The 12,828-nt window shown below is 38.1% G+C and overlaps 1 protein-coding gene across 4 annotated transcripts in view; it reads left to right on the top strand.

Moving 5' to 3' along the window:
- The window catches only part of sfmbt2 (Scm like with four mbt domains 2), a 152,183-nt gene extending 140,304 nt beyond the window's left edge, over positions 1 to 11,879 (top strand). For all 4 annotated transcript variants that reach the window (XM_060902974.1, XM_060902972.1, XM_060902973.1 and 1 more), the window contains 4 exons: positions 2,908 to 3,077; positions 6,059 to 6,292; positions 8,467 to 8,598; positions 8,830 to 11,879. In XM_060902974.1, the coding sequence (XP_060758957.1) occupies positions 2,908 to 3,077; positions 6,059 to 6,292; positions 8,467 to 8,598; positions 8,830 to 8,970 (677 nt within the window). In that variant the 3' untranslated portion in view covers positions 8,971 to 11,879. The remainder of the gene's footprint in view (positions 1 to 2,907; positions 3,078 to 6,058; positions 6,293 to 8,466; positions 8,599 to 8,829) is intronic.
- Positions 11,880 to 12,828: the final 949 nt, after the last annotated feature.

Below are 12,828 nucleotides of genomic sequence, written 5' to 3'. Positions count from 1 at the left end.
TTTTAGAGTCATTTTAAGACAAAGCTACTTGGGATCTCGTCCTCAAAATGTTAACTCTATTATGTAAGAATAGTTGTTTTGTTAATTACTTAATTACTAAATTTCTTACAGACTTATTATAAACGTAGGATAAAAATAGTTATTGTTGACAGAATGTTTCATGAGTGTTATTATAGTACCTGTATATGAGGACCAGTAAGTTGTAACCAACTGGAACATCCTTGGCCCCCCAGACTTTTTTCTAGACATGGAACTGACCTGTGTGCGCTACTGTTTTCTTGGGTAGAACTTGATGCAGGTTTTTCTTGAATCTTCTGTCATTTTCTTGTAAATTATATTCAATTTGTAATATAATTAGCAACTAGTGTCTCGTGTAATTTGGCCTTTGGAGATCACAAAAATGTGTCTGGAAATAGCTGAGAAGCCATCGCCAGGCATCTAAAGCCCTTCAGATTCCGGGGCCCTAAGGGGGGCCTTTGGCCTGTCATTTGAACAGGCTGAAATTTGGACGGACAAACAACATTTCAGACTCGTCTGTCCTGTGACAGTCATGCCATACTATTATAAACAGTCAACCCTTCACCAGCCTCTCTTTTTATCTCTTTCTCGAAGTCAATAAGACAATTCATTTACTAAGAAATCATCTGTCCTGAAGACTTTCCTGAGTCAGAAAATTTAAAGTTACAGCCTTACCTTTTACTTCAACTTGACTATTACAAAGCACTGATAATGGAGACTCCTTATAAAAATGTCAATAGATGTCTCCTTATAGAAAACTTCACCATATCAAGAATTACATGTATTATTTAAGTAAGGAATAACACACTCCAGACCATGCAGTTCTAGGAAAATCATCCACACCAGGATGGTGTGATAGATATTCTAGCAATTACAGTGTTTCGTTTATTAATGAAGGACACAATGTGCATTTTACGGGGATTATAGTTTGATGTAATATTGTTGAATGTTCACAAGATAAGTTAGTTCCTGTAATCACTTATGCAATATACTGTGTGTTTCCTCATCAGTCTCTCCTTCTCTCTCTCCAAAAAAATAAAAAATAAATGCAGTGCCATTTTACCAAGTAAACAGAAAGCACAAACTCCTCTGTACTGAGTACTTTCCCATGCTGGGAAATTTGCAAAGCGTTATGACTGCTACAAAACGCTGACACTCAAGACTCCTTCCAGAAATAAATACCAACTAACAAAAAGTTACACATCAACGATAATATATTTTGCTTTCTTAAACAACACATTTTTAAAAAATGTTTATTATTATTAGTCTTGGATTATGTGGAATGTCCTCTGTATAACTCTCTGTATTAATTTTAACCATGTACCTGGAGTTATTCCCAGAGCTGCTGATGTATTAAAAAAATACATAATAATAATAATAATCATTTTCTGACCAATCAGAATCAAGCATCTTTGTTGAAAAGTTCAGAAGCTCTCAGGTGGTCATGTGATTCGCCACTAGCACTCTGATTGGATGATCTTAAAAAGTTGTCCAAAACGATCAAAATCGTCCGGATATAAATGATGCCCCCAATCTCAGTGGGAAAGTATCGAAGCGCAATTGCCCAGCAACATTGCCCAAAAAGTTGCCCCATATATCATCACCTTTATAGCATCTCTGCAGTATGTGAAGAAGTACCATCATGCTGATTGTAAATTTACGACTTGGACAGCACTATGGCTTCAACACTATGCCTTTTCGCAATTTATTTAGCAAAAATTAGCAAATCTACATGTTTTATCCTTGTTACTATCGTGATCATTGGAAAATCACAGAGTTACAAGATGTATTATTTGATCATTAGACCCAGTTGCTTGAATATGTTGAAAACTTTTGGCTACTTTTCCGACTTGTTTAGGGATTATACTGAGAGAATTTTGTTCGGGCCCACTGACTGATTGCAAATGTAACGTTGTAAAATAAATCTTTTATTTTCAAAAAGAGAAATTAGAAAAAGAAGGGAGAAACCAGGAGAATGAAAAGTAGAGACAAAGCTTGCATACATGTCAACCTTTGGTCAATCAAACCTGTATAACCAACCTCCAAAATCCATATTTCCCTTCCGTATAAGATGCAAAGTAAAATAATTTACCTAAAATTTGAATGATAATTAACAATGATATTATCCAAGTTACTTTTTATTCAATATCAATAACAATAAACCTTCAGAATGAATACAAAGCTCCAATGTTTGACAAAAACACAAAGTGTCACGCTAATGTTCTGAATTGTACTCCATGACAGCTTTTTTAGCACTCCGCACCAATACCTCACTAGGCTGCATATCACAGCAAGTGTCTGTGTTGATCTTGCCGGAGTGCCCATTCAGAATCTTTTCAGTCGCTATTGAAAGTCGCTCAGGTGGAAATACACGTTTCAGACAAAATGTTACTTCCCGGTTGGCGGGATTCTTGCAATGCGGTGTGCACATGATCAAAAGTGGAACAAAGTCTCGCTACCACAAGATAACGCGCGATTTCATAAGACTCTTTACTGGCTTTCTGTGGTGTACAGTACGTTTGTAAATGTTATGCGCTCTTTTATCATCGTGGGAATTGATTATAGCTCTAAATAAATATTGAAGTTTTTTTTAAAGAATCCGTATAACTTTATTTGTACGCCCGTATACTACGTTTATTGAATCAAATCCGTATAAAATACGGACATTCCGTATAGGTTGACATGTATGAGCTTGATTGGGAAAAGTGGGAAAAGGAAGGAGAGAGAGAGAGAGAGAGATTGTATAATAAAATGGTTTTGCATTTTACAATCAAATTGAGAATGACACAGTTCTGTAGTCGAGGCATGATTTTCTTCATAAACATACACACATACACTGACATCTACTGTACTTGCTAAATGTTTTGGTAAAATGTCTGTGTTTTGTAGCACATTACTATGGAAAGAAGAGAAAAGTGGCCCGTCCCGGTCTGGGAGGGTTCACCCAGGAGGGTGACATGGCCAAACCGACCCGCCTCAGAAAGAAACGTAAAGCCGTCTTCGTTCAAAAGAAACGCCGCTCTACTGTTACAAGATACCATGCCATGGAATCAGCTCAGGTTATATATACATAAACACACACTAACCCCCTACATTCTGTTCACATCTCACTGATTAGTATTAACAATATTGATAGAAATGGAGCAGAAAAAGCTCTTTCAGTGTTTGGGGCTGGTTCGGGGTGTATGAGCTGATGATGTAAAAGTAGAGATACAGTAAGAGACAGTGGAAATCGGACAAACGTTAACGATTTCTTTCAGCTGTACCAGTCACACCAGTCATTTTTCAATCCATGAAAAATTTACAGCCATCTTCATGTTCATTAGAGCAGTGAATGTAGCACACATCATGCTGGAAGAATGATCTTAACCCATTTAAACCAACATTAATTTTGCAGTTATATAAATAAATTAATTTTACGACTTGGACAGCAGGGCGGCACGGTGGTGTAGTGGTTAGCGCTGTCGCCTCACAGCAAGAAGGTCCTGGGTTCGAGCCCCGGGGCCGGCGAGGGCCTTTCTGTGTGGAGTTTGCATGTTCTCCCCGTGTCCGCGTGGGTTTCCTCCGGGTGCTCCGGTTTCCCCCACAGTCCAAAGACATGCAGGTTAGGTTAACTGGTGACTCTAAATTGACCGTAGGTGTGAATGTGAGTGTGAATGGTTGTCTGTGTCTATGTGTCAGCCCTGTGATGACCTGGCAACTTGTCCAGGGTGTACCCCGCCTTTCGCCCGTAGTCAGCTGGGATAGGCTCCAGCTTGCCTGCGACCCTGTAGAAGGATAAAGCAGCTAGAGATAATGAGATGAGATGAGATGAGACTTGGACAGCACTATGGCTCCAACACTATGCCTTTTCGCAATTTATTTTGCAGAAATTAGCAAATCTACGTTTCATTCTTGTGACTATGGTGATCATTGGAAAATCACAGAGTTACAAGATGTATTATTTGATCATTAGACCCAGTTGCTTGAACACGTTGAAAACCATTGTCGGCAACTGTGCAAATATGCAATATTGACGTAAAAAAGAAACAAATGACCATGTTCTGTAATCTGTTTCTTTTTGCTAATGATTTCAAATCTACGGTAAATAAATCTAATTTGCTGGAATTGTTAATATTTTGCTACTTTATGTAAACATTCAAAATGGGTCTGTTTTGACTTAAATAGTTTTGAATGGTTTAAAACTTTTACTTGTTCTCATTCAAGTTAGGTTTCTAATGTGTTTTGAATATTAAAGAGCTTGTTATTTTGAATATTAGTGAATATAAGCCAAAATACAAAAACAATCCCAAAAAAGGAACATCATAATTCTTTCATGAAATGTAATGTTTGAGATTAATTTGTATTAATATGCCAAAAGTACGGCACAATGGTGTAGTGGTTAGCGCTGTCGCCTCACAGCAAGAAGGTCCGGGTTCGAGCCCCGTGGCCGGCGAGGGCCTTTCTGTGTGGAGTTTGCATGTTCTCCCCGTGTCCGCGTGGGTTTCCTCCGGGTGCTCCGGTTTCCCCCACAGTCCAAAGACATGCAGGTTAGGTTAACTGGTGACTCTAAATTGACCGTAGGTGTGAATGTGAGTGTGAATGGTTGTCTGTGTCTATGTGTCAGCCCTGTGATGACCTGGCGACTTGTCCAGGGTGTACCCCGCCTCTCGCCCGTAGTCAGCTGGGATAAGCTCCAGCTTGCCTGCGACCCTGTAGAAGGATAAAGCGGCTAGAGATAATGAGATGAGATGCCAAAAGTAATCTTTCCTTGCCACTTGTGTTTAGTTAGATTTGGCGTTTAACTGACATGGTGCTGTATTCCAAAATAGGCATGTGACAATTCACCCAGTTCACAATTTGAATTGAGTTGGCCTAGTGGTTAGTGTGTCCACCTCTCAACTGGGAGATCACGAGTTCTACTCGCGGTCAGGTCATACCAAAGATCATCATAAAAGTGGTACCTACTGCCATCTGGCAAGGCATGCTGCAATACAGATGTGAGTGGGGAAGTCAAACTCTTGCAGGTACCAGAGGACTAGCCCCCCCCCCCCCCCCCCCCCCCCTCCACTGTAACCCTAGCTGTATAGGCGAGAGGCCAAGGGCTATCAAAATGGAGATCGGCACCACACCCATACACCTCAAAGAGTTGGTTAGTACTGGGACAGGAGACTGCCTGGGAAGACCAGATTCTGGCATGGAAGGGACTTTGACTTGACTTGATCAGATTCTCCCATAATATTTTTGAAAAAAAAAATTAAATGAAGAAAATTTTATTACACAAAAAAGCAACATTTTATTTTCCTAGTCTTTATCAACTTAAATATTCCTTTTGTTAATAAAAAAAAATTGCTTCATTTTCTTAATACCCAACAATAATTATTTACCCACATTTGTAAAGGTTGGAGTAAAATATAACAGCCTATTAACTGAAAAATCCCCTTTATTAAAAATGAAGAAACGTTAATAACGTTCCTTTTAATTAATAAACTTTTATGAACATTTGTACTACCTCCATTTGCTTCTCTTTTATTTATCTTTCAGCAGTCTGTAAAAAGAGAACTCTGATTTCTTGTTAAATCTATTTGTAGTCAATCACACATCAGCTCTTTCCCATTTTAGATGTTTTTTTTTGTGTGTGTTTTTGCGGCATTCGAGCTGTTACTTCCGCCTACAGTGAAGTCACATGTATTCCATCATGCTGTTGTATGTTGTGCATCGTCTGCTGTCTAAACAATGCATTTACAACAAGGAAAAACTAAGAGATTATGCAGCCTGATAATAATCACGATTAATTTTTTATTACATCGATTCGATTCATCATATTTGTATCGCGATTTATCATCACATGATACATCATTACATACCTATTCCAAACAGGACACCATTTAAGATACAGTCACAGAAAAAGAGTTGAAATTTATTAACTAGTTACATGCAATACCAGTTCATATAACACAGAAGTTCAGGAATGTTAAAGAATAAATGATAATAGTTCTTAAACCGTGAAAATCACTCAGATCTCATAACAACAAGAACTTTGCTCTTGTGCTCCTCACAGGACAGTGATGATTTTGATGATTTTAATGAAGAGGATGAGTCATACAGTGGGGAAAGCTCCAGCTTGGAGCTGCGTGAAGAGGCTCCTCTGCGCTTCTCTACACGGCGAGGCCGACCCTGCAGGTCTCTCACTGTGCCTGGGACTGGGGCATCCACAGAGCAGCCAGCACTGCGCAGATCCACACGCTCGCTCTCTTACACACACAACCAGGCAGCCAAGCACACACACACAAAGGTGAGACAACAACGTACAATCAGTATGCAAACACAAGAAATTATTTATTTGATAAACTCATTCAAGAGCATTTACACCAGTGTTGTAGTCGAATCACTAAACCTAGAGTCCAAGTCAACTTTCAAGTCCCCAGTGTCCAAGTCGGAGTCAAGTCCAAGTTATTAAAGAAAAGTTTGAGTCAAGTCCACTATTGATCCGAGTCGAGTCCGAGAACAAAACTCCACCCGCACCATTTGACGGTGGCTGTTGCTGCCTTTATATGAAAGCGTCTCTGCTGCTGTGTTGGGCTAACATTACTGCTTGACTGCCCCATTTTAGTTAATAGGCTACAGATAAAAAGCTTGTTCATCGCTCAGCAAGTCCCGCCCACTATCAACAGGGCAAATAACATGAGAGAGCGTTAACACGAGCAAGTTCATCGGTCAGCAAGCAAGCCCCTCTATCAACAGAGCAATGAACGTAGCGTGTCACTTCCTTCTCTGGGTGGAGTCTTGCCAAATGACGATTGAAGTTCGAGGTTGTCCCCGTCGTCCCCTCGATAGTTCTTCTACATATGGAACACATAGCAGTGCATTTTTTCCCACTGCACGAGAAGTCTGTATAAGCAAAGCGGACAATCCTAGGGGCTTCTCTCCAGGCGTTTCAGCGCCATTAATGTTAGTTTGTTCCTGAACATGGTGTATGAACAGGTGAATGTGCATTCTCTTGCACAAAATTAGTATAAAAGTTAACGTAGATATAAATACCTTATGCCAAATTATTATGGCATGTTACAAAAAAATAAAGAAAAAATCCGAGTCCTCGTCTCCAATTTACGAGTCCAAATGCAGGTAATGCACGAGTCCAAGTCATCAGTGCTCAAGCCCAAGTCAAGTCACGAGTCCTTAAAATTAGGGCACGAGTCAGATTCGAGTACTACAAGCCTGATTTACACAAGAAAAATGTGACATTCATCAAAACATAGTTAGTTCAGAAAAATATTGCGGCTCCTAAATTTTTATGTTTGGAATGAGTTTCTGCAGTTACACTACCGTTCAAAAGTTTGGGGTCACTTTGAAATGTCCTTATTTTTGAAAGAAAAGCCCTGTTCTTTTCAATGAAGATCACTTTAAACTAATCAGAAATCCACTCTATACATTGCTAATGTGGTAAATGACTATTCTAGCTGCAAATGTCTGGTTTTTGGTGCAATATCTCCATAGGTGTATAGAGGCCCATTTCCAGCAACTCTCACTCCAGTGTTCTAATGGTACAATGTGTTTGCTCATTGCCTCAGAAGGCTAATGGATGATTAGAAAACCCTTGTACAATCATGTTAGCACAGCTGAAAACAGTTGAGCTCTTTAGAGAAGCTATAAAACTGACCTTCCTTTGAGCAGATTGAGTTTCTGGAGCATCACATTTGTGGGGTCGATTAAATGCTCAAAATGGCCAGAAAAAGGTCTTGACTGTATTTTCTATTCATTTTACAACTTATGGTGGGAAATAAAAGTGTGACTTTTCATGGAAAACACAAAATTGTCTGGGTGACCCCAAACTTTTGAACGGTAGTGTATATATATACAGATTATATACAGATTCCTCTGCCATGTTTATTGCATGAAAATGTTTGCAAAGCTCTGTCATTTTATATTAAAAATAAGCGAAAAGAAATCCATAAATTAAGACAAGCAAGACTTGACATTCAATGAGGACAAAAAAAAAGCACCTGATAAAAGTAGTGTGTGTCTACAGTAATTGACATCCAGTAAGGTTTAGTCATGCTTAGGAGGCGCTCCTTCACGTTTTTACTCGCCATTTTGTCATTTTCAGCTCTGCAAGCATTGCTTTCTGTGACGTTTTGTGGCTGTCACGAAATGTAAATCAGCTGTGTCACAAGCACATTTGGTAGTCTATGGGTGATTGGTATTCATCAACATCCACACGAGTGTTACCAACACCTTTTATACACAATTTCACTAAAACGTTGATAAACGAGGTCGACATAGAGGGAAAAAAAAAATATACACACAGTATGTGGTACTCACATCAGTCACTTAATCTAACCACCATTGACAAATGAGCTCTTTGTCTCTATGAACAATGCATTTAAAGGATTTCCTCTTGTATACATAATTACATAATGTCTGTATTTGTGTGTGTGTGTGTGTGTGTGTGTGTGTGTGTGTGTGTAGACGGCACGTACAGAAGAGGAAGAGAGCCGCTTGGTTCTAGAGAGGAATCCCCTTGAGTGGAGTGTGTCAGATGTGGTCAACTTCATCATGTCTACAGACTGTGCCTCACTAGCCAAGATCTTCCAAGAGCAGGTAGACACACAAACACACACACACACACACACACACACACACACACACACACACACACACACACACACACTACGCAATACAGCAGCCTTAAATTAGTTTAGCCAAAGATGAAAAGCAGCTCAGGATTTATCTTCATTCTTGAGTTACATATACTGGACAGCTGATTGTGACATACTGAATACTCATTTTCTCTCTCTCTCTCTCTCTCTCTCTCTCTCTTTCTCTCTGGAGGACATTGATGGCCAGGCCTTGTTGTTGCTGACCCTCCCAACTGTTCAGGAGTGTATGGATCTAAAACTCGGCCCTGCGATCAAACTCTGTCACCAGATCGAGCGTGTTAAAGTGGCCTTCTATTCCCAGTATGCTAATTAAGCTTACACAGACTAACATCTATTTCTCTCAGTGGATAAATACGCTTGATACACACTGCTCAGGGGCTCTCACACCATCCGGGAAGAAAAAAAATACACAACTGGTCATATGCTGCAAAGGTGAAAGCACAGCGCTTTCCTGAAGAACTTCTGAAAACCCCTTTGCTGTTTATAACGAAAGGGTTTTACGTAATGGATGATGGGGGGACGGCAGTTGAAGAAATATGAAGTGATAATACAGAAAGCGGTCTGATGTTCTTTATGTGTATATTCTTTGTGTTTGAGGTTACTGAAGCAGATGTTTCGGAAGGATGATTTCTATTAGGAATAGCAGTTTACAGACAGCGGAGGGTGTTTCTCAATACCAGAAACGAGTAGAACGGACTTGCATTCACATAAAGTTACCTTGATCTCACCAACTAGGATCAATTTGACATGTAATGCATTACTGATACTTGCCTTGAGCGCAAACAGCTTGTGGCTTCCTAAGCAATTAAATAAAAGCTTATTAAGTCTGGGATTATACGTGACACCTGACTGCATTTACTACACTAGGCTGGATGTAGTATTGGATCGATGCATATTAAAAAAAACCGCAAAAACTTAAAATAAATTAATTGAGGCAATTATAAATTGATTAGTATTAATTTGAATTCATTATGAATAGATTATTACCAAAAAAAATCTGATGTGAAAATTAAAATATTTAGCATTTTTAAACTGATGTGTAAATAATTTAACAGGCTTCTAAGGTGACTCTGATACTTAAAATAATCTGTCTCATATGGTCACGAATCGTATCTTTTCAACAGACTCAGCGATATTGTCAATTATTCTATCCACATTCACTGGATATGAGCAATCCCATGCTCTGATTGGCTACTCTACTACTAAGATATCAGCTCATATACCATGAGTAGAGAAAAGCAAAATGGCGGCACATGTTGCTGAACCAACCGAGGACGAAATAGAAACTTTACTCGAAAACAAAACCCGAAAAAAAAGCAATAAAATGGTAAGAATGAACCTTTTTATTTTTTCAAGAATTATTATACCATTTTTCACAAATTGCTGCTGTCATTTCGCCGGTCTGTTTACATTCTAAGCGGAAATGATTTTGTCTGACGTTTTGTATAAAGTTTTTATGTATCGAATTTGCAAAATAATAAAAATGCTCAATTTCTTAAAATCCAGTGAATGTGGATAGAATAAAACAGCTATTCCACTCGATCTCGTCGGACATGGCTTATAGACAACTCAGCGCTACACACTTCATCCGCGATCAGCTCGTGTACGACTCAGTTTCGTGGAATAATTATTAAATATTGAATTGTTGCCTTTTTTGGTCATATGCTATCATGTGCACGCTTGAAATTTCACCCCTAGTGTGAATGCAACTGTAATGCAAGCTCACACGCATTCCTTTTATATCTCCAGAGGATTAAAAATTGTGTCCACAAGGGGGCAGGTCAGAGCCGAAGCATACCTCACTAGCCACTGACCAGTTCCTCTGATTCTCAATGATAAAATAAACAGTGAAGATAACAGGACTCGAGCAGGCCATGATAGACAATCGCAGCATCGTGGTAGGTAGTATATCACTCCGTTAAACCAATCTTATGGGGAGGATGCTCACGGCATTCATACTCACTGCTATTGCACCGCATGCCTGTGCTATTATTATTTATTTATTTATTTATTTATTTATTTTTGACGGGCGCAATCAGAATATCTCGCAGCCATCTTAGATATGCACATGCACAAACAACAGCCTGAAGCTATCGCTGGATTTTAGTGCGAACTAATTGATTTCACTAGCATGAGCCCTGTCCTGAGGTGATTCATCTCATCTAATCTCATCTACCATCACTGTATTTCCATAAACTACAGAGTTTGGGTGGGCTTCCCAAAAGCCCTTAACATGAAGAGTGTCTTAACTAGGAGAGAGAGAGAGAGAGCATTCATTGTTCTGCTCGCTTTACCATTTAACAATGATCTTTGTGCTGCGGTGCTTTTGGGAAACTCGGCACAGAACTTTCAATTCATTCTCATTAGTTACATATCGATGAATCACTGATATCTGGGAAGCACCCAGCTGTTTTAACCATTCTTCTATACTTCACTGGGGGAACTGAAGTTCAGCGATGGAATATGATTTACAGCAGTACCTAAGAACAAACAAGAAAGAGCACGTATTGAGAAACACCCGAAGTTCCTGTTAAAGAACTGTGATCCATTGCCAGACCTGTCTGTATTTTCCCTTCAGAGACCAAATGATATATTTATACAAGTGTAATTATAATTAGATTTGAAGGACCAGTGTATAAAGCAAAATAATATATTTACGATATTTATTTTGGCCTGAATAACAGGCGCTCTTTTTTTTTTTTTTAATTGTTGTTTTTTGTTTGTTTGTGTTTTTTTTTAAAGGGGATGGTACAGATTGGTACATCGTTCCTTATTTCTACCACTTTGTTAAAAAAAAACACTGGATACTGTATGGAAATGTTTCATAATCTATGCAAAAACATACTTTTTCTTATGGCGATTTTGTACATAGGCTGTGTATATGATTTTATTACCTAATAGTAAAATCTAGTTTTAATACAACATTGTGATGCACTGGAAAAAAAACTGAGCTGAGATTTGCCCTTTTGTAATTTATTATTATTATTATTATTATTATTATTATTATTATATACCAGAAACAGAATTTTTCTTCCTTATCCTCCCAAGGAGAAAAAAAATGTAAAAGAAAATATAACCATATGACAAAGACAGTGCAAGGGCGCAGAAATCTAACTAATATCCCGTGACTATTTATACATCCCAGTAAAAATTAAACAATTGTTGAACGATGCTGTAAATCACCCATTGCCCATAAAAGAGTCACAAACTTTCAGAATGTAATGGAGTCATTGGATTGTTTTTCTTCACTTGACCTCATGAGTGAATTTGCATGATAAGCAAAAAAGCAAGTGCATTTATGTTATATAACTAGAGTTCAAAAATATGTGGCGAGAGATCATATTTTTTATCTCACAATAATCTCAAATTTAGCATGTTTACGACTTTGTATTTACATTATGAGCTTGTATTTGTTTACTGTATACCTTTAAGTATTCTATACCTTTAAGAAAAGGATTCACGTACTCGGTGGGCTTGATCACATGAATGCTTTTTTTTATTATTTTATTTAACTTCCAACTCAGATACAATAAATAAACACATAAAAAAGTGTATGTATATATATATATATATATATATATATATATATATATATATATATATATATAAAATGGTGGGGATCACACAACAGAGCTAGGCTCCAATAACAGTGTGCCCAATGTCATGTGACTAACCATCTAACATGTCACGTTCGCATGCTTACTCACAGTCACGCACTAATTTCTTGGGTTAGTTAACTTGAAGATGTGTGAAGATAATTTGAAGTGTATAATAACACACTAATAGTATTTCAGAAATATCACAAAAAGTCAACTGGGTCTACGTAGCGTAGGATTATGGGATTGCGGATTTAAAAATGCACAGTGCTTACAAAAAAATGGACAATTACATGATGGATTGTTCTGCTGTTCATTACATGGAAGACTATATGCAAATGTTTCTTACCGAAATTATATACAGGAAGAACACGCTTCCTGTTAACACCAGGAAATCACACAACAAATTTAATGAGAAATATGTAGGCTTCCATTTCATAAAAATACATTCACTCATTGTTTACACACTGAGAGCTGTGGAGCTCAATTCTGTCCAAAGGTAAAAGAATCAAATGACTAAATGCCGTCTTTTATATTACATTATAAATTATTCTGAGATTATGGAGATGACATAT

This window comes from Neoarius graeffei, chromosome 21 (assembly GCF_027579695.1).
Source record: "Neoarius graeffei isolate fNeoGra1 chromosome 21, fNeoGra1.pri, whole genome shotgun sequence".
NCBI lineage: Eukaryota > Metazoa > Chordata > Actinopteri > Siluriformes > Ariidae > Neoarius > Neoarius graeffei.
Note: the sequence above shows the minus strand (reverse complement) of the source record. Positions and strands in the feature narration are given on the sequence as shown.